This window comes from Stegastes partitus, unplaced genomic scaffold (genome assembly GCF_000690725.1).
Source record: "Stegastes partitus isolate 25-593 unplaced genomic scaffold, Stegastes_partitus-1.0.2 Scaffold8, whole genome shotgun sequence".
Taxonomy (NCBI): Eukaryota; Metazoa; Chordata; class Actinopteri; family Pomacentridae; genus Stegastes; species Stegastes partitus.
This window is the reverse complement of record NW_007577739.1, coordinates 94,477-121,075: the sequence shown is the minus strand read 5'-3', so window position 1 is coordinate 121,075 and position 26,599 is coordinate 94,477. Positions and strand designations below refer to the sequence as shown.

At 46.0% G+C, this 26,599-nt stretch overlaps 1 protein-coding gene across 1 annotated transcript in view; it reads left to right on the top strand.

The window, feature by feature from the left end:
- Positions 1-26,599, top strand: part of LOC103357876 (latent-transforming growth factor beta-binding protein 2) — an 87,728-nt gene that overhangs the window by 37,087 nt on the left and 24,042 nt on the right. Inside the window, exons 6-23 of the mRNA XM_008282621.1 lie at positions 846-1,052; positions 2,447-2,742; positions 3,802-3,904; positions 13,273-13,347; positions 17,050-17,172; positions 17,247-17,411; positions 18,842-19,123; positions 19,901-19,920; positions 20,182-20,218; positions 20,695-20,766; positions 21,634-21,759; positions 22,238-22,366; positions 22,570-22,689; positions 22,996-23,115; positions 25,563-25,682; positions 25,828-25,950; positions 26,057-26,182; positions 26,293-26,418. Of these exons, the coding sequence (XP_008280843.1) occupies positions 846-1,052; positions 2,447-2,742; positions 3,802-3,904; positions 13,273-13,347; positions 17,050-17,172; positions 17,247-17,411; positions 18,842-19,123; positions 19,901-19,920; positions 20,182-20,218; positions 20,695-20,766; positions 21,634-21,759; positions 22,238-22,366; positions 22,570-22,689; positions 22,996-23,115; positions 25,563-25,682; positions 25,828-25,950; positions 26,057-26,182; positions 26,293-26,418 (2,370 nt within the window). The remainder of the gene's footprint in view (positions 1-845; positions 1,053-2,446; positions 2,743-3,801; positions 3,905-13,272; positions 13,348-17,049; positions 17,173-17,246; positions 17,412-18,841; positions 19,124-19,900; positions 19,921-20,181; positions 20,219-20,694; positions 20,767-21,633; positions 21,760-22,237; positions 22,367-22,569; positions 22,690-22,995; positions 23,116-25,562; positions 25,683-25,827; positions 25,951-26,056; positions 26,183-26,292; positions 26,419-26,599) is intronic.

Here is a 26,599-nt window from a genome sequence, read left to right as displayed (position 1 = left end):
TTCTTAATTCGTCACGGTGAGTGAGATTTTTTTCATTTGATCGTCTTTGATGTTTTGAGTTAAGAGAGGTCGGGTCAGGAGTGAGTCTGGAGATGGGAGCAGCTCCAGGTATGTAGGGTGCAGGGCTGGCACCCATCCCTTATGCCAAAAGATAAAGCCAACGACCGGGCTGTGCATGCAGTACTGTCAAACACCATCTGGTCACTGCTGGACTTTCCTCTTTTTCTCTCCATGGTAAATTGCAAACTATAAATCAAATTGTAGACAAAGCACGCTTTGGGATCCAATTCACTCGGCCGGCCAAGAGCCAGTTGATCTGCTTTGAAATTTTGTACAAGATTTGATAGTTTGGGAAGTTCACATTTTTTCATCCTTCTACCAGCCAAGCAAGTGTTCCGTACAGATATCCATGCACTTGTTATTTTCTCCAAATTATTACGGGATGAATCATCACTCATCACTTCGCGCAGGAGTATGTAATTACCGATGTGAGGCAAAGCACGCCAGTGGAGGCGGTGCAGCATGAGGGGCAATGCCACGACGCTGCCCTCAGGACTAAGTTAAAAATTTATATAAACGTCACATGGAGTGAGAAGTCTGGTAGAGCCAGAGGGGAGAACAGCATGACCATTCCCGTCCGCAGGAACCCTCAGCACATGCCCTTCCTATTAGGACTACCCCTTCTGTTTCTGATTACCAGATCCTTGTGTGTGAGGATGCATGATGCTGTGCAATTAAATGCGGTGTGCTGTGTGTGCTAAGGAATCTCTCACTCGTAACTCTTCGTCTCTTTACCTCTGACACACCCACCCCCTCCTTCTCTGTCTCCTTCTTCCTCGCTGCAGTCTTCTGTCAGATCCCCTGCCTTAACGGGGGCCGGTGCATCGGCAGGGACCAGTGCTGGTGTCCGTCAAACTCGACGGGGAAGTTTTGCCACCTGCCAGCTCCGCCTCCTGCCAGACCCACCCCTCACAGCCACAAGGATGCCGGACACCAGGGACCGAAGTCTCCATCTCACTCTATGTACACTCTGCCGCTATCCAATCAGCAAGGTGATCACTCACATGGGGACCAATGGAAGGGCAGAGCTCCAGCTGACTTCTTGTCAGTTGCAGTTGCTTCTCATTTAAGCAACGTCGTGAACCTTGAAGAACATCTACGCCTATAACCTCGAACCCCTAACATAGTTGCTGTAGTCGGTTTATTGGGGGTTCTTGTTGACTCCACGTTGCTTCTCACAACTTCTTATTTAGAGACATTTATATTCTAACAGAAGGGAGTCAAAAACAGACCCTTTAATAAGTGCAGCACCCAATAAAAAGGCACAATAAGTTGGTTCATTGTAAATTCTCTGGCTCTTCTTCTCTGTCAAGACGGTGTGCAACTTCTTAAAACACTTACTCCTCGATTTAGCCACAAAAATTGTACTTTTTAAAAAATGCACACAAGTCTGGGCCTTGATTTCCAGCTTTGTTTACAGTGTAGCGCTCTGCTTTAGTGGGCCAGCAGCAGTGGAGGTCAGACTCTATTTTGAGCAGAATAACTAATGGATGACTCAGTGGAAATCCTTCTATTGTTCACACAATGCCGCTTTTACCAAAACAGAAGTGAATATTAGAAACAGAGCAGGGCAACGTCATGAATTTATATAAATACAAATTGCTCACTTTTTGCCCCTGGTATCTGTTTTTTTTTTGTTTTTTTTTTTTAATTTCCTCCTTGAGTCTCGCTCCGTATCTCACTCTGTCGAACAGTAAGTAGAAGCAGAAGGTCTGTCTAAGTTCATTTAAATTACCCTCAAAAGTATTCCATCATCTGCGTAAATTACATAAACAAACCTGTTCAGTGAAATGCCCCCAACATCAGTTTGTAATGTTGCAGTAAAGAAGCTCTCTTTGCTGTCTGTATGCCTTACATATATATGGACGGTGGCACTTTCATGTCTGTGACTCTTGATAGAGTCTGCATCTCCTCTGTGGATGCTGGTGTCTGTCTGTGAGACTGTGATTCATGAGAGTGGGTCAGGATTCTGGGAAAAAGCCCTGGCACTCCCTGAAGATGGATGCTTCCCCTCTGTCAACAGGACAAAAGAGCTCATTCTCCACGTTGCAACATCTTCTCAGCTCTTTAGCAAATCTGTTTTTACTCTTCAAAATGGTTTGATTTAAACCAGAAAATCCAAAAAGTCATTGTGTTGTTGTTTTGTAGTATTTTAATAGCGTCTGGTCTGCTGGGAATTCCCAATGTACTCTAGGTCTCATAACTTGGTGATGAAGCAAGTGTTTGGTGAGCAAGTTTGTGTAAGACGTTAGCTGATAGCTCAGAAACTGCAGTATGTATACAGCTTTTATCCCTTGGCTGAGGATGCTTTCACTTACATGATTCCAAAAATGAATCTGTAAACTATCCACGGCTTTGTATAAACTCTGGATCTCTCCTTCTCCAGCGTCCCTCCACCCATCCTTGGTGAACGTCCACATCCAGCACCCTCCAGAGGCCGAGGTCCAGATCCACCAAGTGGCTCGAGTCCAGCCTGGGCAGAGAGCAGCCACCACTGAGGGGGCTCACTCTGTTCAGCAGCGCTCGCAGCCTGGGAATGGACACGAACACACCAGCGACCACAGACACCCTCACACCAATGGAAACGGCCACGGTCATGGTCACGGCCACGGCCACACAACAACCCACATCCGTCAGAACGGACACGTTGGAAGATGCTTTCAGGAGACAGTCGACGGACAGGTATCGTGTTAAGCCATTAAAACACACCGTGTACCCTCTCAGCACCAGGCGATCTAAACCAGCTGCAGCATTACAGTGTTCACATCCTTTCACCTCCTCGAAAAGATGCTGTCTCAAACAGGAAGTGAGAATGTGCGAATGATCTATGTAAAAAACAGGATTTATGAGCTCTGGCCACACTGGTCATCTCATGTTCCACCAATTCCCCAACAGAGGTGTGATATGAATTAGGATGCGTTCAAAGGACAAAGGTTAAGGTTGAAGTTCTGCCCATGTGGTCTCCTTTGTGGCTCAAATAGGGAGATGTTTCATGCTGTAGGTGTACACAGTACGGCTCCTACTGCACATTTACTTTACGTTGCATGACCAGGTCAAAGTCACGACAGTTATGTATCGAAGAGAAATTAGAAAAGAAAAGGACCTCGTCGCAGTGCGTGAGTTTGGCTAATCTGAGGCCCAGCATAACATCTGTTTGCTTGGCTGTCATTGAGTTTTAACCTTTAGCTGGAACAGCACAGCCATCAACAGCAAAGGTTTTTTTGCCAACATTAATTCTTGAACACTGCAGTTCCCATTTTCCCTTCTCCGGTTTAATAGGGAGCTTGAAGTTAAACCTTCAAGTCACAATGACTAAGGAGAACTTTAGCACAAAACGAGCACGAAACAGCTTTAGGGTGCAGTGCTCCCTCCTCTCCTGCCAGAATGTCCGTGTTCTCCACAACTCTTAGGTTTCATCTCTATTGGCTCAAAATCCAATAAGTACGGTGTGATAGGAATCTCCCATCACAATTAACAAAGCGCCTTAATAAGGCACGCTAGGAGGTTCCTAGTTGTTTCTCTGGACTCTGTGTTTCTGTCCTCCTCCAACTAAATGGTCTCAGATGTGTCTGGTTCACTCTGTCCTTGCAGATAGGCATACACAAACACTCTGACACGAACACGCTTACGCCCCTGCCAACGCAAAGACACTTGCACATAAACAAGCATGCATGCACAAACATGTAACACTCATTCTCAAAACTTGTTTTGTAGATTTAACACAGATGTGTGTTGTTGTAGTGTGGCAAGCCTCTGCCAGGCCTGACCAAACAGGATGATTGCTGTGGAAGTGTTGGCGCCTCCTGGGGACTGAACAAATGCCAAAAGTGTCCAACCAAACCAGGTAAGCCCCCCTGACTAAAGGCATCAGATGTAGGGAATTTTTTGTTCCATTGCACAATTAAATCTAATCTATTTCTAATCTGTTCTTATTCTGCTGGTATAATTTTCTGTTATGCTATTCATGCTGATCTCCTGGTATTCTGTTCAAAACAGCACGATGCAGCTGCGCGCTTATTGAATTTCCAGGAAGAGCTTCCCACTCCGAACGCTGTATATTAGGGTGTTTACAAGTTGTTCTTTTTATATTCCTTAGCAGCCATTGTTTATGCCTGGTGGATTTTTATCATTCATCACGCGCCTAAACAACACAGATGACTGATGATGATTAGCATCTACCAGTGTTCATTAGTTGTCTAAAGTCCTCTGAGGCAGCTGCGTGACTCGCCCGTGCGCCCACTTGTAAAAACCCAAGCCATTTTCACTTCCATAAAACCAAACCTGGGAAGCAAATGAAAACACATTTAGCATGAAGATGAGAGCCTGGCAGGCGTGCCACCCACCCTGCGGGCCCAATGAGCCAACGTGGTTTCAGAAGTGTGAGGAAATGAACAGCCTTGCTCTTCAACCAGAGCTGCGGTAGGTTTGAGAAACAGCAGCAGCAGGGTGGGTGGTGACACCGTCCGCCGTGGATGGAGACTCTCACTTTGCCTGACAGCCCTGAGTGTTACTTGGAGGGCATAATTTTGTCTCCTGTGCCGGTGGAGGCCTCATAGGAAGCAGCTGCGTTACGGTGGCACATGAGGGACTCAGTTATTTCCCAACACTCTTAATCATATTACGTCCGTGCCCATACATGCCAGTTGGCTGTCAGATTGTCTATACGCTGTTTAATGTCTGTCCGGACCTTAATCAGAAGCAGACATCATCCCTCTCCGTCTCAATAATAGATGTCGATCCGCTTTTTTTTTTCTCCCCTCCCACTCTCTATCTCCCCCGGCATGCCAGATTCGCGCTCTTCCAAAGTCCCCGGCATGATCTCTTTTGGCTCCCAGATGTTTTCCTCTGCTCCCTCCTTTGAAGTTTTTTGGGGGAGAAACGGAGTGAATGCTCTTTTTTTTTTTTTGTGGGTGTTTTGGGGAGCAGCGTACTTCAGGCCAGGGTCACACGCAGGCAGAGAAGAAAGGATTCAGAGAATGAAAGAGAGGAAAAAATTAAGTCAAAATGAAGTCATGTACTCTGTCCCAGAAGTCTTGGAGGGAAGTTTAATAAGAGAAATACTTTGAATTCCTCCAGAGTGTTGCTGTTCTCAGTTTAGACACTTGGCCTCATCTTTAAGCCGCATTCCCCCCTTCTTTCTGGCCTAGGTGTGTGTGCGCTCTCTTACGGGTTTGACAGGAATGATATGCAGCCCGGAGACAACAGCCCCTGAAAAAAATAATATTGCTCTTTTTTATTTCACAGTGAATGAGTCAGTTGTCGGCTTACGGCGTGGAATGGGAGGTCATATAGCTTTATAAGAGTCTCCTGTGTCTCTTGTTGAGTATGTGATAATGATGTCATGAAAAGCCAGTTTGTATTTAGGCGTGCGAGGCTACCATTGGTCAGTTTATAGCTGCTTGCAAAAGACACTTGTGACTGAGAACAAGGCTTGCTACTTCATTTTTGTTTTTTATTATAGTCATAGAGGAGGCCAGTATGACCACAATTTAATAGACTTCTTTTACAGACAGGATTTTTTAGTCTTTGCTTCCTGCCTCCCCATCGCTGTCAGCGTATATTTATATCTGCATCAGCCTCACACGATACAGTGATATAGATCCATGATATATTGCTCCTGCCTGGCTGCGTCTAAAATCTGTAAATGTATATACATTTCAGCACACACATGATGATGTTATATGGCTAGATGTTATTTATTATTATACACCAGGGGGTTTGTGTCACGTTATGTCATGGCAATAAGGAGGGAGGACATGCGTGTGTGTGTGTGTGTGTGCGTGAAGGAGGGCTGACGTTATGGAAGCACGAATGCCAGTACGTCCCATCTCAGTGGGAGCCGAAGCCTTTAGGAGCCACTGCCTTTAAAAGTCGCATGCTGAGGATTCCTGGCCAGTAATGAGATCCAGATCAACCAGAACAGGCTGCAGTCAACTGCATCCCTCTGGTTCTGATGAGTAGGTGGAGTAACAGGCGCTTTGGCTTGGATTTCAAGGCAGTTAATTCCATCCTTGCAAGTTATGAAATTATCGTGGAGGTGATCAAAAGTGTTTACAAGCATGAGAACTAATCAGTGAGTCATGTGAGAATGAGGATAGGTGAGCGGGGCAAGGGGGATGATGTGGTTATACAAGTCTTATTTGAAGCATACTGAAGAAACCGAACCCACGATGACGCTACGAGGAATTTTTATCATTGAGAAGCAAGGAGTCGGGATTGTGTCGCTTGTGCAACTCTGAGGTGAAAATCAAGTTTTCTTTTACTTGTTAACGTGCCCGTATGGTGTTTTTAATATGCTGGAAGACACATCATGAGGCAAAGTCAACGCCATGGCCGAGCACTTCCTCAAAACTACAGCGTACCGGTGACTGAGGTTTCTAACATCACAAACCTAAAGAAACAGTCGTGCCAACTCGAAGGGTGGGGATTTCCATATTCTTTGCCGTTGTGTAACATAGAGTAGTTTTACCGTGGCTTGAACATAATCCAAGGTGAGCTGGTGTGCTCAAGCTGCAGCAAGTAGCGTGGGCTGCGTGGAGAGAGAAGCAGGAATTTGATGATAGATCCACACATTCTAGAGGAAGCAACAGTGTGTAGTTACATCTAAGACATTTTAAGGCAGGAAGGGATTATTTTCATGGGAAAAAAACATCTAAATATGAAACTCTGATACACAGAGAGAAGTTTTTGGGGAACTTTATGGATATCGTTCCATCAGTAAAGTAATCGGTGGTTCACAAAGCCAACCGAATGACTGTGGCCCCGGTCTGACCCATACTGTAGTGTTGGCATGACTCTCTGTAACTGTGCTGGCAGCCCCTCCCTCGCTGTGTGCTTCACAGCTAATGGAATTTCACAAGCCATTTGTCTCCCCATCTGTCATTGATGGGCAGCTTCCCTCTCCGTGACTCTCCCCGTCAGCGATGCTGGGAGGCTTCCCAGGGAGCCAGATCACGTCCCCAGGGCCCAAAGTAACCACCACACCCACAGGAGCCTTGGCTTCCTCCAGCTCTACCTCCCTGGGTCATCGGGGTCATGCTTCACTCCCGTCTCCTCGCTGTGACGCTGAGGATGATATTCTCTGCGAGGGTTAGATCAGTAAAGTCAGACGAGGCAAAGGAGGGGGCTCGAAGAACCCCACGGTTTCCAGATCTTCCCACATGAACTCATCCCTCCGAAAGCTTCCCTCTATTCCCAAGACGTTTAATCTGACATCCACTGAGGGGCCGGAGCCTGTGCATCTTGCTTTTTATTAGCACTGATCAAACGTGAACACTTGTTAATGACCAACACAAACCAGAGATGCAGTGACTTTGCTGCAGAAACAGAACAGATGCACTGGAACAGCTCCACAGCAGCTTCTCATGGTGATTAGATAGAGACATCACATCCCTTTGACAGCATTTGATTCATCGATGTTGACTTAGCGTTATCCGCTCACAAGTAGAACGATGGAATCTATTAGCTGGCCAGTCGTGTGGCTAATCAGGGCTGAGACGACCTAACCGCCACGAGAAATAAATCCCAGTTGGAGGCAGATGGATATGAAATTCGCGATGCATTTCTTAATTGGATACAAGCTAAGTTGAGCATATTTTTATTGGGAATGTACCGTGGCATGCCTTCCTTTGGATCAAGCCCAGGTGGTTAATATTCCACAGGGAATTGGAGATTATAGAGGAATGTGGGTCTGTTTTAAATGTGTTTGATGCGGGCTGCTTTGCCATCAGCATCTTGGAGAAGGGCGTTAGGCAAAAATTGTCAAACTACAAACAGAGATATAAAATGCATACTTTCGTGAATAGAAACAATGAAAAGTATGTTTTGCGTAAAGCTTTAATGTAGCAGAAAAGTGAAATAAGCTCTTCATCAAAGTCTTTTGTTGTTGCTGCTTCACATGCGCTGCGGGTTGGTTGTGTTAAAGCAACATGATACAGATACACAACTAAGACTGTTAACGATTGAGCAAATACAGTATCTTGTAGTTTTTACTTTGGTTTTGTGTTTATGTGAGTACCAGCAGGAGGATGTTGACATTAGTTCCATGTGTCCTAACTGATTAGCCTTAGCTTCACTAGCAAGGACACGTTATTTACAGGGCATGTGATATGGACCGTGCCAGATTGGCGAATGTGGCAAGTGCCAAGGAGACATTCTGCTTTGAAAGAAAATGACTTCCCTTTAAGCCGTTTGCTCCAATCAAGCATTGGCTCTAAGGCCAAGAAGAGATGGCTTAGCCATCATAGAGACTCCAAAGACCTGAAACCCTCCATGGTGATTAAAGGGCTCTCTGTGCTCCTGGTTTGCTCTCGGTGGCACCAGTTTGTCCTGTGGCGGCATGTCAGAAAGCAAATTGCTGGATGGGATCCTGAGTGGGTCTTGGCTTTGATGTTGGTTGTTTTCCTATAGAGTGGCCCCCAATGGAACAGAGAGGAAGACTGTCTCCTGTTTGCATCCTGTGGATGGCACCCATCCCTCCTCCCTCGTCTCTCACACGTTCTCAGGTTTTTCAGTCGGTTAAGTCGAGAGCTGAGGTTGGCTCCCTGGCAAGTCCCTGGAGAAGCTGGTGAAGGGCTCTGAGCCCTGTGATTGATGGACCAGTCCGCTCAATCGTCTTACAAGAGCAGCCTGCAGGCCGGGTGGTCTGCACAGTGATTGTACCAAAATTAGCAATTAAAGATTTCTGTATGGCTGAGGAGCCCAGCTGACTCAAAACTTTCTTCCTTCTCAGCCTCCTGCTTCTTTCTCTCTTTACCTTCTCTCCTGTTTTGCATAAGCTTTCATTTGAATACCCTGCAGCGCTTTTCTCTGAGCAAATTTTACTTTCATACCAAAAGAGACTTAAGAGGTTTATTCAGGTTTAAGTTTGGACGGCAACAGCATTCGAGAAGCTTTAAGGAATTTGAATTACACTTTCAGGTCAGGGAATTTGAGCAAATATTATTGAACAACTGCCAGTGGAATGCACAACACAATTGAATGGAGACGGACAATAAATTAGTGAGGGGTGACAAAGTCTTTTGTTGAACAGGGCTAAATGGATAGACAACAATTGGAAGGTTTTGTCTGTACCCTCTGTGGATACAGACAAGTCTGGGTCTACAGTCTTTGTAACCAAGGGTGACACTAATGATGCGCAGCTTGAGCTCACTCTTGCAAGCCACTGGCTGTGTAGCTCTATATTTTCTACACAAATGATTGTAGAAACCAGCATGGGAACTGGCACACCATTAAAATCTACTAAGGACAACATCATTCTTTGCTTTTTATATAATAATGGAAATTACATGGCCAAGTTGTCTCAGATTTTTTTCCTGGTGCTGATTATGATTTCTTGAGGTAAATGCTTGTGCTTTGCTGGTGCGGTGGCCAAATATTTACACACAAAATACATCTACAGAGATTTATATTCACTGTTGCTCCCAAGTGGCAGCATTAATTAGTTAATCAAACAGCCCAGACCAGCAGTACTATATGCTAGAATAACAGAAGGCACCCAGTAATTAGGTGGGTCACTGTCAACGTCTGCATGCTGAGTTTCAACAGCTGGTTTTTAAAATGTACTGCAAACAATTCGCCCTCAGGGACCAATAAACATCAAGTAATTTGAACTCCAGTAACGAGAACTTTTAGATCCAGGGCACACATGAGGAAATGTTGAGTGGTATCTGCCAAATTAGATCCTAAGTGCAAATAAAGTTTTATGAACATAAATGTGTCTGCTATATGTGGAAGCATGCCAACTTTACATCACTGTTACATAATAAGGTTTTAAAACTACACAAGATTTTAGTTCTCCGTCTTTTTTTTTCTGATGTCATTTTAAGACATTTGACATGAGCTGTCGCTCAGATTCATGCTGAAGTCGTTACTCGCTGCTGAAGTCCTCTTCTCCCTGCTAATAAGCTTTATTGAGACTCCAGGACCTCCCCCCTGGGCTTCCCTTGGCATGTGCGCCCTGCTGTCACTCAGGCCAGACTTTCCTTGATCCCATCGCTGCAGGAGGACGTGCCCGCCGCCCTACCACAACAGCTCATTACTCAGAAACTTTTGAGGGGGATTAGGAGGGTGTGGAGGAAGATGAGGAGGTGGGCAGACAGGAACAGGGGCGTCGCTTTGACACAGTTCCCCCTTTTACTCGTTGCCCCCTTCATGCTGACCCACTTCTGCTCTGTCAACCCTCAGGTACATTGACCCTGCCTGGTCGACTGGGTCACAGCAGGACCAAAACATAACTCAGCTTCCAGGATCTCGTTCCCAGAAAACCTCCGTGTGCCACACATTCCAGTCACTCTTGAGAAACTGACACAAACTCATGACCGACTGGCGGGCCTTGTTTTGATGGTACATATTTACAGGATTTGTCGTGTTGGTGTCTTGAACCTCAAACTATACAGTAGCTAATTCTAACTTTGAAAATGACTGACTGAGCTTCTGAAACAAACAACGGAGCAATACCGGATGTTTCACGTATAATATGTGTTTGTGTTGCGTTTAATGTCTGGTGGCATTTGTAGCTTAACGGAACAGGTGGTTTATGGCGAGGTGGTCTTGTCTGGTCCTGCTTGCCCACTTAGGCATCATAGCAGAGCAGCCTTTCAGTCAACACTTTGCTTTGCTGAAGCTATGGTCACAAACATGACGGGACTTTTTCTCTCTTTCCCAAAGCACTCTGCCAGAGGAGGAGATGTGTTTTCTCTGCTGGCAAAGCCGGTGATGCCTTGCCTCGTTATACGTCACCTCTGTTTCCAATCTTTCGTCAATGTGGCAGCAGATTCAAAGCGATGAATTACATTGTTCAGATCTCATTTTTTAGCCTCACTGTGGGAATCCAAAGATTGTCGTCACTGTCATTTTTTACTCCTCTGTGTCGGACTGTAATGTTGCGTACAGTGATGACTCTATTTTTTCTGTTACTCAGTGATGACCTAAAGTAAAAATAAATGCAGACGAGGCTTTTTCTCATTTAAAACAAAGACAACATGAGGTGTCTTAGTAAGGTGTTGAGCCGCCGCATCCTGCCAGAACGACTTCACCGCACGTTGGCACTGACTCTCAAAATTTCTGGAACTGGAAAGACATGTTCTCATTTGGTGTTTTCTATGATGGCTGTGGAGAGATGGTTGCGTCCAAATTCTCACAGGTGGTCAGCTGGGTTGAGATCTAGTGACCATTAAGGCCATAAAATATGATTCACATCATTTTCATTTTCATCAAACCAGTCAGTGTGACTGTGGGTGGATTGATTTGCAGTGACTCTTCCTTTCTAAGGAGACAAGTGGGCCCAAAGCATGCCAGGAAAACGTCCCCCACAGCATAACAGAACCACCAGATCCCCTCGCTGTAGGGGTCAATGGTTCAGGCCTGTGCTGTTCTCATAGTGTACATCACACTCGCCCATTTCTCAAGAACATGGTTATGGGTGACTCATCTGACCATATCACTTTTTCCACATCTCTGTAGACCAATCCCTCAAATGTGTATTTGTCTTTGTAATGAGGGGTTTATTTACTACAACTGTAACATCCGCCTCTACATAATTGTCAACAGGCTGTTTGGGCTGGCAGTCAGACCACAACCTGCACTAATATCCTCACTCACCTGTGGAAGAGTCGCTCTTCTGTTTTTCCATTCATATCCCTCCAACGCATGACATTGTGGTCATGAAATGTGAAATGTTGGCCACAATTACCATAGGTATAAATGTAGAGTTTCGGTAGGAACACTACTGAAGCTCCTGCCATCTGTGCCCCAACAATGAACCTTCTCAAAGTCGATTAGATTTTTTACTCTCGTCATCTTTATGCAAAATCTGAACCAGCTGTACCTCAACAGCTACATGAACAGGAAGCATGATTGGCTGGTTGTTGTATAATTGCATCATGCAGTGCACCTGTGTGAAAGCATCTGCATTTTTTGAGTTTCTTCACTCGTTTATTAAAAAAAAATCCCAAGTAAAATTCCTACCCATGTTCAATAATTTAAAAAGTCTGCTTGAGCGCAGGGTGTCGTACATACAATACCAAGTTTTTTTGTTCCAGCTTTTGGCAGAAACAACTGATTTTTTTTCTAGCATAAAAATCTGAATCATGGCTGTCATGATTAGGAAACCCCATGGAGCACAGTTCTACCTTCGCTGCTTTAAGCCGCCTGATTTGTGACTGTAATTTGAATAGACTATAACAGCGAGAAACAGTTCCGTCATGTTAACAAGCATGTCATTATTCTTTACAGCTCTCCTCACCCAAACACACATTTTTTCCTTCCAAAATCAGATCTTTCCCTTTCAACATGATATATAGACAAACTTGTCATCTCAGTTTATGTCATGGAAAGATCTGTTACTCATAATCACTCCGTCTCCGCGAGGAATCGTATAGGACTTCATACACGCTGGCTCCGTCTCGCTCTCGCTGTCAAACACGCAGATACAGACGCGTACACATTCGAACGCAAACAAGAGTTTCTCTTACCGTATGATAGTCACGTTGACCCCGCTGTACGTTTAATGGAGCATGCCGGGGCTTGACTGGGTGCCGAATGAGTAATGGCAACCGTGTTTTCAGGCCTCCGTCACTGACAGTCCGGCCGCGCTGGGGCATTAACAGACGCGCCGTGTTATTTACCACAGCGCTCCCGTGAACCTCTAATGTACACACCTGACGCACACTCGCCATATGATTTTTATTGCTTTGGCAAAACAAGCAAAAAGAATGTTTGGCCCATCACTTTGCTGCGAGCTGCTCATTAATCATCATTCCTTGTGTGGACAGTTAAAGCATTAGCCTCTTGTTTAAGTAGATTTACACTGCGGTTGATGATAAAGGTCAGAGCTGTCACGTAGGCTTCCCCAACATATTTATGATATAAGCACTTCCTTCATCTGTCCCTGGAGGTTGAGGAGAGTTGTAGGTAATATGATTATAAATGACGTCGAGTGTTATCGTTACATTCTGCTGGATGGCAGCGCTGTCTTATAAATGTGCTTGATGGGGATCCATTTCCATACACTCACTCTGGGGTCCCTCGAGGCCCAGTTGTGGGTCCCCTCATTTTTCCTCTCGCCGAGATGTTCACATCTGTAAGTTATATGGTCCCCCCCCCTCCTAAAGCTGAGCTCCTCTTCTCCCTCTGCGATGAATGCAATGCTTTGTGACAGAGAGGCCGGCGCTGTTAGATCATTTCTAAACTTTTTCTCCCTTTTGTTTGCAGCGTTCGCAGTGATTGCAAATGGACAAGTGGAATGTCCCAAAGGTTTCAAAAGGATGAATGTCACACACTGTCAAGGTAAGCTATAAATATACTGAAGGAGGTGTTTGTAGGTTAATACTCTCTGACTGTTATTGTATGACTGAACCCTGCTGCATATTTTAATAGTTAGTATATTAAAGCAAAAATATATTAAAAAATAATGGCATGGATGTGATAAAAACTTAATGTCCATATGTTTTCCTACATGGATCCCTGAGCACCTCCATAAAAGTCTTACTCCTTGCTGTACATCTGGCCCCTATGGGAACAATTAGGCCTGGTCCGGGGTCAGAGCCGAGCAGCCAATAAGCACACGGGGTTCCTGTTTTAATTGGTCTTGGGGTTCTGAGTGGAGAACGGTGCAGCAGGCTGTGATTATGGCAAATGTGGCTCTTTGAGTATTTTGTTGCTCCGCCTTCGCTAAATGTGCCAACGGAGGAACATCTGCGCGACTACCAGCGTACTCATCCGTGTGTACGCAAAAACAAACTTTGATCCCTTCCTGAAAAGACGCAGTGTTTTCCCTCCGCTGCAGCATCCTCGGCGTGGCTATTTGTCAGCTGGCAGTCGCTTCAAGAAGGCAATAACCACCCACAGCGGTTAAGTCAGATGATTTTCTGCAGTCAACACAGCAGACAATCCCCCCGCTAAAGAATCCGGAGCATTTATATTTGTTGGTGGTGTTAGTATACAACACCGAAATTAATCGACGTGAGCAAATAAACCGCGGCCGAGAGTTGCAGGAAAACACGCGCAGCTCGATGTGGGAACAAGACCTCGCACTGACAACCGATGTTGACACTTTGAATAACAAAAGGCAGCTTTTCTGACAGTCTACTTAGAGCTGTGTCACTGACTTGATTAATAGTGTCATAATCCAAAGGGCAATGCTTACTGAAGCCTATGGAGTATAACAACATAACGGTCCAGTGGACAGCAGTGACTACCTCTGCAACAGGCCTCATCCACTGGTTCAGCAAGTTCAACGCTTCCTCTGATCTGCGCGCAGTTACTGGCTTATTGATGTGCTCAGGTAATGATTGAGCAGGGAAGCATATTTTAATAAAATAAAGACCTGTGGACAAGGACATACTTATTTTCCAATAGTGCGTCAAGCAGCCAACAAATGTGGAAATTTATCTTTCTATTATTCATGCTTTTCTTTTATGATTGTTTCAAGATGTTTCTCCCTTTCAGTTGCTCATTTTTTGCGTTCCAAAAAAGCAAAGCTGACAGCTACCCACAATATTTACTGGAGCGCTTAAAATTCTCTGTCCCGCTCAGCTGCTGCTCCATTCCCAGAAATTATTTCTAATTTCAGGTCCCGCACCAACTGCCAAGAAGGCAAAAATCTGCTTTTTCTGGGATTTTGTCATTATTATCAGGATGGTGTCCAGCTTTGCCCGACTGCGGCTCCTATTCTGAGCTGTTTGTAGTGTGTTTTATTGGAACAGAGCGGAGCTTGTCTCATATTTGGAAATAGGCCTGATTTATACCGCTCTGCCTTCATACGCTGACCCCTGAGGTCGGTGACGTCTTCGCGCCAGCAAGATAAGATGTGCTCCATCAGAGCCGTACTCAGCCCTGTGACTTCAGAGATGATTCCTTATCTTCAGAAGCTGCTTCTCTGAAACTAGGTCAGCTGAATTGGCCACTTGTAAGTGCGCTGGTTAGATGAAAGGCCCACAGAGATGCATGTGCAGGCTGTGTTGTGGGTGGTAAACTGGTGCTGGGAGCAGGTCATATTACTCATACACCGCTTCAAAGAGGAGATGATGGAAGTCTTACATAACTCTTTTGACATTTTGGATAAAGTTAATAAAAGCTACTAATGATTTTAAAACGCTGACTTTTGACGTTCATCACTTCAAATGCTGGCGGGGTCATCAGGTTGAGATCCTGACACATATGAAGGAATCTGTGAAAACACTTTTGGCTGCTTTGGCTGTATTTTGAGAAATGTGAATTCACTATTCACAGCTTTTAAATGGGTGCATTTTTGGCCCCATCACTTCTGTCTGGTTTGAGACTTCCGAACTAGTCCTAAGGCGCTCTCTTTAACCGTAAGCTAATACATTATAAAGACGGCGATGCTGCCAGTTTGCTTTACTGTGTTCATAAATAATCCTGCAGGTGTTCATGTGAATCTTGGTGTTCCCAGAAGCTAAGAGGGAGGAAAGGTCACGTAAGGTTGCGGCAGACTGTTTGACACTGAAGTTAAGAAACTTTATCATGTGTCACTAGACTACAAAAACAGTTATGATTAGAGCTGCTGGTACGTGTGAGCTTCTACCACAAGCACCATTTGTCATTGAGAGCAACCAAGCTTGAATTCAAAATAGATGTTGAGATTAGTGCTGGTCATGACAGGTTGTCATGGAAGTCAGTTCCAATCCCAATCAACCCACCAGCAGACTGTAACAATAGCACTAATCTGGGACTCAACCGAACCATGGATTAAAGACCCCATGTGATGAAGGCTGAGCCCAACGCTGACCTGAACTCTGACCAGATGCTGCTTAAAACCAAACCGGAGTCACCGCAGTACCTGCACACGCTATATTGTTGTTCCAGAGTGCAGACTGGGAGTCTCAGCGGAGGCATTCGCAACATCTGTGGCCCGCTTCATCATCTTCACAGCATGTACCTCATCCTTACTCATCCAAACAGGTCGCCCCGCTAACAGAAACACAGACTTGTTTACATTGTCATAACATAGCAGCCGTAGCTGCAGAGCCGAGCCCTCCTGAGAGAGATAGAAAAGTGGAAAGAGAAATGGAAAAACAAAAGGGCAGCAGAGATAGAAAAGACGAAACAATAAACAACAAAGGGAACATTGAGGCATTCCCTGGATTAGCTTCAGTCCGCACAATTTATCAGCCCCAATCCCTCAAAAAGCTCACTTTTTCCAGCAGGAAGCAAAACAACAAAACAAGAGCAGATTAATTAAAATTGGGAAAATCTGTGGTGGCAGGCTGTCGGGTTCCAGTCGTCAAAGCAATGGGAAAAGACCTAATGATGTACTCTTTGTTTAACACGGTAGAACAACAAACTTTGCCTGGTCCCTGTGTGATCGCATGACTAAGCGCCTCAAATATGTCCCCCTATGCTCCTGGCTGGCACATTCGCCGGCTCGCTCGCTTCCATTTGGCTTTGTGACTCAGGAGCTGTTGGAACAGTAGGCGAACTCCACTGGCCACTGTATCGCTCCAACACATGTTTCAGGCCAGACGGAGGGAAAAACCTCTTTATGACTTTCACTTGCTGACGTAAGCCGAAGGATGCTGTGACCTAATTGGACACTGTAAAGGAAAGATGCTGAGGAGGATGATAATCTAAATCGCTCTGTGATTCCCGGGTTTCCTACAGCTTTAATATTTTATGCCTAAAAAGATAAATGATTTTGAGTGCGTTTGTTTTACACCGGTCAGATTTGTTGCGCGTGTTTCCCCCTTGTCATCACTTGTGCAACCTTAAAGTTTCCCCCATTTCATCGCCTCCCGGCAGCTTTAGACTACATGAGCTATTGCAGTTTGTTGACACCTTTCTGCCTGTCTGCCGGCCCGCAAGCGTGAAAGCTCCCGATGTGAAGTTCACTAAATCTAATCTCGGTTCGTGTTCTGAGTTTGGTTCAGCGGGAGTTCAGAAAAAAATGTTTTGTCGGGGGAAAAACATGACTTCATGATATTTCCATAATCAGAATGATGCTGCTTGACTGACGCGCTGCATATTTCACAGACATCAACGAGTGCCTGTTGCCTGGACTGTGTAAGAACGCCGAATGCCTCAATACCAAAGGAAGCTACAGATGCACATGCAAGCCGGGTTTCATGTTGGATGCTGCAAGGAGCCACTGTGTCTGTAAGTATCGCTTGTTTTCTTTGATTCACGTAATTCAAGCATTCATGTGATGGATGTATTGACTTCTCTCGCAGCGGACAAGGCGGTGTCGGACCAGAGGGCGTCGTGTTACCGATCCATTTCAGCCACCACGTGCTCTCTGCCGCTCGCCAATCACCTCACCAAGCAGATATGCTGCTGCAGCCGAGTGGGCAAAGCCTGGGGCGCCGCATGTGATCGCTGTCCACTGCCGGGATCAGGTAAAAGCTACCCCGTTCTTGTCCTCAATCTGCAAAATCGAACATCCACTTTTTTGGGTTTTTGCTCTTCTTGCTGAAAAAGCCCTTTTCCGGGCTTAAACGCTTTTGCAGATCTAAAGTGTCACATGTAATCTTACGCAAGCGCGAGCAATGGTAGTGCAAGAATATTTACCACTCAGTCACCATTCTGTTCTCTGGCAGGCGTGTAAAGCAGTTCAAAATAGCTGAATGTGTTTGGAATGGAAAAGGACCAAAAACATAACAGTTTTCATATTTTGGAGGCTACATAATAGTGGGAGTCAGTCTTGTGTTATCGCTCCAACCCTCAGAGAGAAACCCCACTAATAGACCGGGAAAGCTTCACAGCAGAAATACATAGCTTAGCCAAGTGAAACATTGGAAGTAGTTGTCATCTCGTTTCTTTTTTTTTATTATTCATACTGATCTAATCTTCAAAGTCTGTGAGAGAAACAAGCTGGTTTTATGGAGTGTCTGTACTGGCCGGTGATTCATGGGGATTGTCATAGATCAGATATCACAGACCTCCATGGCGCTGCTCAGTCAGGACTGACACAGACACACAGACTCGGATTATTTCGGACGCTGGCTTTTGTACGGCCTGACAAGCTGTTCGAGCCATGTTCCGAACAAAGGCGGTCGGGCCCATTACTTGTGACTTGGTAACAGGAGCTCGTTGAGCTTCCTTCCATATTTACCCCCATCTCCTGTGATGTGGCTCCTGATCGTATGTAGCCCCATTTCCCTTCCACTTTAAATTCATCATTCAGTAGCCTATCATATCCACGTTTCCTGCATTTACGCAAGCATTTACTGCGACCACATATCTGTCACTGCTCATATCTCTATTCCAGACTCTTTTTGGCGTACAGTTAATGGTTTCAGGTCAGGTAGGGGACACGGCGCTTCTCACTTGTAATGGATTCACCATTGCTGAGATTTGTTGGACTGCGATACAAAGAGGTGCAGTCTCCTTCCTTTTATCTGGCCGGCCAATCCTCCATTAGCCTCTCATTCACATGCTTCTACACCAAACAGTTCATAGGTCAGCCAGTATTACATGATCCTCTACTTCCCCCACTGGCATGGTCGTGTCTTTCTGTTTGACTGTGCAGATATCCGCCCACCCCTCCAATCTCGCTGGTAGCCCTCTGTGACAGCTGTCACTGGGCCGCCAGCTCGCTGGTTCTGCAGCAATCGGCGAAACCCAATCCGCTCATTCACAGCGCACAGTAAAGCACAGCATGCTCGTCATAACAGTGTTACACGCTTGGCTTATGGTGTTACTGCGAATATCAGACGGAAATATGAGCCGCGACGACGCTCCGTCAGAGCCGAATTGTTAGCTTTATGAGTACAGAGGTGATGTTCTCCATCACTTATTGTTTGCTCCTGTGTTTCCTGCCCCACAGACCACTTCAAGGAGATCTGCCCAGCTGGCCACGGATACACTTACTCTCGATCTGATGTGCAGATTTCTCTCAGGCAGCTGGAGGCTGACGAGCTGCAGAGCACTGGGTTGTCGCTGGAGGAGCAGAACCCGACTTATCCCCAGTTTCCATCCTCTCAGCCTTCACTGCCGCAGTTTCCCAGCTACCCACAAACACCACAAGTACCCCAATACCCTGAATACCCCGAGACACCACAAGCACCCCAGTACCCCTTGACTCCACAGCATCCCGGACAGCCGGACGGTAAGAATTAGATATTTGGTGCGTTTAAATCTCTGCTGCTTTCAGCCTTGTAAACTGTGAATGATAAAGAGATGAATAACTGTTTCTGCTAATGGCTCCTATTCACTCAGAGTTAGATCATGTTCGCTTAACCGCTTGAATATTTTGAATTCATGGCATAAACAGTGCCGGACAGTTGTTATTTTTTTTTCCTGTAACATGTAAATGGATTAGCTTTTAACAGCCAAACAACAACAAGGATGTTTTGATCTCCATAAATACTTGTTTGATAAAACACCGAGCATATTCCAAGCTGCGTTCGCGTCCTCCATCCATCAAAATAAAAAAGCCTGCGAGCATCACCGAAATGCACACCAGTAATCCGCCTCGGCCATACATCTAAATCCACGGGATTTCCTGCGAACGTATCTTCTTGATTTAACGCTCGCGAAATGCTTTATTGGCTACGACATTTTGATTTACACGAGGAGACAGTTCTATAAATATTTAGGGATTTTTGTCTTCATTATCAAAGATATCTGTTTCCTTGTCTCTCTTTGCGTTTTTTTTTCCCCGGGCCAGTAGTCTCTGTTACTTCTTCGTCTGGCTCGGAGGGGCGAATGTGTCGTAAGCTATGTTTTATTAGAGCTAAAGACTTCCAAAGCTGCGAGTCGAGTGCCTGAAGAGAACATGGGTTTTCGTGTGTATTCGCTAACGTTTGCTTGTTAATGCGAGCAGAATGTCAACGTTTGCTACTGATAAACTTTTCCTCTTTTTTTTTCTCCTGTTTTGTGGCAGATGTGGAAATTCTGAGCCCGGTAAGTTCTCCCTCCCTCCCTGCCTGCCTGCCGACCTCCTGGCACAGGCTTTAGAAATGTTTGTCTTAGAACGATATGCTCTAACTATCTCAGCTGGAGGGTTTGTTATGATTATATAACTTATTCAGACCACATTTTGTCAGAGACACACACCTAATTAGCGAAGATTATGACAACAGAAGCAGGCGTACTATATGAATATGCAGGAGAAAAATGCGACCCAGATGCTTTTTTGACGAGTAATATTTGCTTGTTTTCTAGCCAGCTGTTGTGACTGACTCACCGCTGAAATATCCAGGTATGTGGTTTTTTTTTCCCTCCTTGGCTTCACTCACACAGATCATACAACACTACTTGTTGAACAGTTGCCTCAAGATTGTTGTTTAATGCCTGTTGCGGTTTTGATTTAGCATCTCTTAAGCTCAAAGGCCGGCAGCAGTTTCAGACAGGCACAGACATGTGATGTGATTTCTATAAATTGCTCCGCAGTGGCGGTCTCGATCTCTGTCTGCTTTGCCCTCACGCCAGCGAAAACATTGACGCTGAAGTCTGAGGGTTGACTGCATTCAATGAGTGTACTCGATTTATTTTGGTCTCTGTGATGTTTTTAGCCCGGGAAAAAAAAAAGAAAGAAAGCGTGGATCATTTTTATATTGTTGAGCGATGAATGGCAGTTACGGCAGTAGTGGTTGGTAAAACAAACAGTGTCTTGTTTCGGTTGTAGAGGCTGAGACCTCTCTCTCTTTGTGCTCACTTGTACCTCCCTCTTAACAGAGACTTCTCCAGACTTAAGTGTCAACCTGAGGCCAGATGCAAAGGAAAGAACCCCCATAGACTCATCCACAGGTAAGAAATACATCAAAAGTTTCAGCATTCGAAAGCAGGCCTGTCCGGCATCACTGAATAGATCGAAAAAAACCCAGTTGACAGGTGGACAGGGAGCTGTAGGACTACCATACAAAACGGCAGCCTGGAGCTCAGCTCTTCATTTTTTATGCTCTCTGTCAACTGCTGGCAGACGGCAGCACATCTCATAAGGCATTCTTGCAGGCTTACCCAAAGTAAAGCTGGGGAGAGCTTTATTTGACCCCTTTTCTCCGAGCCAATTTGGCTTGAATCTGCTGCGCTGCTCGGAGGGTGAGAGGGCGAGAAACCAAGAGAGAGTGTGCCTCTTGGAAGGGGAAGCTCTCCTGAGTGGACAGAGGCCAGATTTATGAAAAATAGAGGAAGAGGCGGAAGACAGAGTGAAAGAGTGTTTGGGTGACAGACGCAGTGGAGGGAAAGAGTGACGGAGACGTTGAGGAAGTGAGAAGAATTTACAGTAATCCTATAGAGAGAGACGTAGTTTTGTCCTGAGGCCAGACACAGAGGCCCGGCTCGGTGTCTCTGTTTTACCACGCTGCCTTTTGGACGGAAAAAGACAAGAACAAAACTAATGTCAGGCTCTACTGTGCATGACCTGTTTCTTGCCGAACCCTTTGTAAGCACTCCATACCACCTGTTAGAACACTACAGTGCTGTAAAACCCGTCCTCTCATCCAAGACTCCACCTATAAAACAGCAAGATGGGTTCCCGTAGAGAACAACATGTGTTAGTGGAATGTGCCTTTTCTATTTTTTTTATGACGTCTATAATATTTTGTAACCCTTGGTCCAAAATTTAGTCTGTCTTCTGGGTAACGACTGCTGACATCTTTTGCGACTCTTTCCCAGGTATTGACAAGTGTGCCACCACTCCCACTATATGCGGCCGCGGGAGATGTGTCCCCGTGCAGACCGGATACACCTGCCACTGTGAGCCGGGATTCAAGCTCAGCGCGCTGCAGACCAACTGCATTGGTAAGTAACAAAGGCAGAGAGAGAGAAATGGAGCGAGACGGGGGTAACGGAGGGACACTGGAAGAGAAGGAGGCGCACACAAACACACACACATGCTGACACCAGAGGCCACGGCGGCTCGTTCTGTCATCATCGCAGTGCAAGCAAGTCTTCAACACCAATCACTGCGCGGCACAGAAGCCTTGAGAAGTCAAGTGAGCCAAAATGAAAGGGATCCGTTTGTTTATGCTGACCTGTTCCATGATGCCTGACAACAGCGTTCGGGCCATCCAAAGAGCTGCCACGACGCTGTGATCCCTTACCTCACAAAGGCCTTGGCTGCAGCCTCGGCTCCCCTCGACTGGGCTCGGGCCCATCGCTGAGGAATGCCTGTACCGTAGAGGAGTTCCAAAGTCAGGGCTTTTGAAAGTGTGCAGTGTTTTCTGGTGAAATGGAACGGGAGTGTACTTTACTTTCTTCCTCTTGTCTCCTTTGGTAGATGTGAATGAGTGTGATGAGGACCCATGTGAAGGAAAGGGCCGCTGTGTAAACAGCTACGGCTCCTACACCTGTCAGTGCCACAGCGGCTACAGCCAGGTGATCACTCAGAACAGGAAATTCTGTCAAGGTGAGACACGACCCAACTGACAGTAGGAGATATAATGTTTCCAATGGAAACACAGGCTGCTGCTAACTTTCTCTCTGTTCGAGTAACGCAAGTTCTCGTCCGTCAGCGGTGTTAATTTAAAAAGCATCCTGCCCTAATTAATGCCGTGGAACACAACAGTCACTTTCTTTTCCGTTCCCCTTGCTTTTCATTCAAACTGGCAGACATTAATGAGTGCAGCATGCCCAACAAGTGCCAGAATGGCAACTGCGTCAACACAGAGGGATCTTACACCTGTGAATGCAACACGGGCTACGCCAAGTCCTGGAGAGGCCTCTGCGAAGGTGACTCGCATGTACACTCAAGCACCTACGCACACAGAGTTCACATAACAGCACAATCCTATCCAGACCTATTTGTTTGCTGCCATGAATTAATGTGTAGCCCGGTAACAAAACACATATTGTGTTTTGCTCCAGTCAAAGCCAGAATGAAAACCTTGTTCAGTGCGTGACAGAGGGATTTTGTGTGTGTATACATTAGCATTTACACCCTCTTTCTTCCTCGCATGTGTACATTGTTTTAGCAACCTTGTTTTAGTAACAGCTAATTCAGATTACATGTTCTCGTTCCACCTTTCCCCTGAGCAGACATGGATGAGTGCAGAGATCCCAGCTCCTGTCCCAACGGCGTCTGCGTCAACACTGTCGGCTCGTTCCAGTGCCAGGCCTGCAGCCCGGGATTCAGGCCTGTCAACGAAAGATGTGTGGGTAAGGCAACCTCACACCCCATCACAGCAGCAGCAGCACCACCACCGCTACCCAGAGTCCTCGGGGTGTTTCCGACCGCTGCATGGAAATAAGCCGGGTTTCCCTCTTACGCTGTAAAAGCTTCCTGTATTAGGTAACATTTACCTAGACGTAGGCTGCTGCTCTCGAGTTGGCAGCACAAAAAAGACCAACGAGAAAAAAAAACCCAAGGCGACATGGCAACGGGCCGTGATGTTAAAGACCTGTTGACAGCTTATGATGCAGTACAGTTCACCAAATAGCACGAGCTGAATTAAATTTGCAGCGTTGCGGCTTCTTTTTTGTTTTTTTGTTTCGTGCTCAAAGGGACACCCTGACTGCTGCCGTGCATGAATATTCTAAAATAAATTGTATTTTTGCTTCAAAAGACTTCATATTGGATGTTTTATGTCTACTGTGGACCACTTCTGGGCCCCTAATGACAGCTCAAAGCCACAGCGATGACGGCTGCATTGCACGGACCGAGAGCAACCCTCCGCCGTCTTTGTCCGTTCAGTGTTTCCACGGTGCCGGGTGTATATCGGCTCCTCCGCCCAGCAGCCTCTGCATATCCCCAATATTGTTTAAACACATCCACCGTGTTATTTCTGATCTTTTGATATCTCTGGCCCCGTAAAAAGGTTGTTTATAATTCTTCAATTTGGGAGAGTCCAAATATTTTCTCTTGGCCACAGCCTTGAACAAACAGTATATTATTGTTGGAGAGCTCAGGCCACTGTACTGTCGGGCCCTGCAGAGGCCGGCGAGGCTTGATTACCACCGCCGGGCTAGGTGAGAGGACCAGGCAGTCACAGGAGACTTACGAGAAGGTCAGCGGGTCAATTCCCCACGGCGAAGAGGTCCCGGCGCACAAACAGATGTTCTCAGTCATCCATAAAAGTTGTCTGTAAAACTCCAACTGTGGATTAGCAGGTTTGACGACACAAATGGTGGACAGCCTACGCTCGGTATGTGTTTTGCTTAAGCTAACACGCTAGCAGAACCTTGAAGCGGCCCGATTACATAACAGCCCGACCGGTGTTCCTTACCACATCCCCTCCGTGTGACCTTGCGCCCCTCTAATTTGTTTGGAAACCTAAGCGCCAGCAGTGAGTATTCCAGAAATGTGAAAAAAAAGCACCAAATGAACGACGGAAAACCAACTTTAGTAGTACTTTTGAGTTCTTTTATAATCGATTTTTCAGTAACTCTTGTTTTAGGTCTGGCGGTTTTCTTGTCTCCAAGGAAAACAGCACTTCAGCCACTTTGGTGTTTGTCAGTCCACTAATATTTCTCATCCTGTGTAAACGCGTGGTGTATAAATAGCGACTGAGAGGAACCCGGCAAATGAGGGATAACGCTGGGAGTAAATATTTCTGCTCGGAACATTCACACATGCGGGGCTAGCGGGCCGACGGTACAGGTCCCGCGCTGTGGGAGCCACATAAAACAGGCCCGCGTTAGAGCTGGGTTTCCAGTATTCGCTTCAGCCAATTGACGGCAGCGCAGCACAGTAGTTTGGACCCAATTGGCCGAATCGTGGATAAGCCTAATTGTTGGCGCGATAGAGAAAACAGCTCCGCTCCCTGGTCGGGCCTTATCGGCGGAGGCCTGAGAGATGCCGGATGATTGCAGAAACAAAGCATCGGGCCACACTGACAGACGTCTGGCAGTGCCACGGCCGGGCAAACAAAACCCGGTCTGTGACTCTCCTGCAGAGTTTTCCGTGTGTGTGCCCTGCGTTTCAGAATCACCTTTCACCACCTCCTTTGCAGACTTTTCCTTCCTCTTTGAACGTCTCCTGCTCTGTCTCTTACACTCAAACGGTGCTTTTACTCTCCCCGACCGAAAATATATGCTTCTGTTAACACTTGATAAATTCCTCTATAACGCAATGTTTCTGTACGAGGTTTGCCACGGGTCAACGGTTCTGACTCACCAAGTGGAAAAAGCAGACATAGTAAAAAAAGGTCTTCATGAATGGTGTTTGGTCTTGGTACTGATGTAATGTAATGACTGCTGTTTGCAGTCATTGTGCACACTAATTATGCTGTAATTGTTTCCTTTTTACTGCTGATTTATGCTGACACAACCCTTATTTTGAATGCAGATCGTTATTTTTTATTTTTTTTCAAAATTTTATTTACATCTCTATCACAAAGCCCCATTTTGCCAGAGGGATAATCACTCATGCATCTTATCGTTTGTTAAAGGGTCATTCGCCCAAATTGCACACAAGCATACTTTCCCTTTTACCTCTGGTGGCATCTATCCATGCAGAGATTGTAGATTAGAATTGTAGGTGCAGGAAGCAAATTACAACTGTAGATAGCACATAAGTTGTTTTTCTCATTTTCTGTGACAGAATGGCATCTGAAGTCCCCTTCTCATATATGTTGTGTCCTGTCCTGACCCCCGTCTGTCCTCAGATCTGAACGAATGCTTGAACCCGGCCGTGTGCGGTCGCGGTCGCTGCGTCAACACCGAGGGCTCCTACACGTGCAACTGTTTCCAAGGTTACGCCCTCTCACCGGACAACGTTTGCCAAGGTAACTGTCAGTCAGAAGGTCAGTCAGGGATGTAACAGCCCTGTGAGTAGCTCTATGGAAGCTTGCAGCAAAAAAAAAAAGAAGCTACAAAGAGTTGTCTTTATTTTCTGAGGCCCTCCATCTTCCCTCTGTATCTTCCCTCCAGATGTGGACGAGTGCGTGCTTCCGGAAGTCTGTCTCCACGGCCGCTGTGTCAATCTGGACGGCACCCACAAGTGCACCTGTAACCATGGTTACCAAGTCACCTCAGACAGCAAATCCTGTGAAGGTCTGCAAAGGATTATCTGGAGCTGTTGGGTGTAACTCATCGCTGCATACTTCTGCGCTCTCTCTCGACAACAGCATAATGTCTGCAAATTATTTCTTTTCGCTAGATGTCAACGAGTGCGCAACTGGTAACGCGTGCCCCGAGGGTATTTGCATCAACACTGCAGGTTCCTACACTTGCCAGAACTGCAGGCCTGGGTTTGGACCGTCTGCTGACGGACTGACGTGCGAAGGTATGACAGTGGCTGTCCAATGATTTAAGTGCAGTTTTAAAGAAACACTGCGAGATAGCGATGATTTGTTTGCCCACTAGCGATGAATCCTGTCCTTTTTTTGTTTCCAGATGTTGATGAGTGTGCCCAGGGTGACTTGTGTCAAGGTGGAGTGTGCGCCAACACTGAAGGATCCTACAGTTGCACCAGATGTAAGGCTGGCTACAGAGTGTCTCAAGACCGGCAGAGGTGTGAAGGTAAATTCAATCTCCAGCTGTGCGTCTCACTCAGTAAAAACCATTAGCATTGTTGCGACTGTTGCAGGAAACTCATCTGGGCAGTTTGTCAATACGCCATTAAATGTCTTTTGCCGTTTAACTGCATTCCCTCCACATATTACTCAGTCCTATATATAAATGCTGATGTCTGTGCATGCCT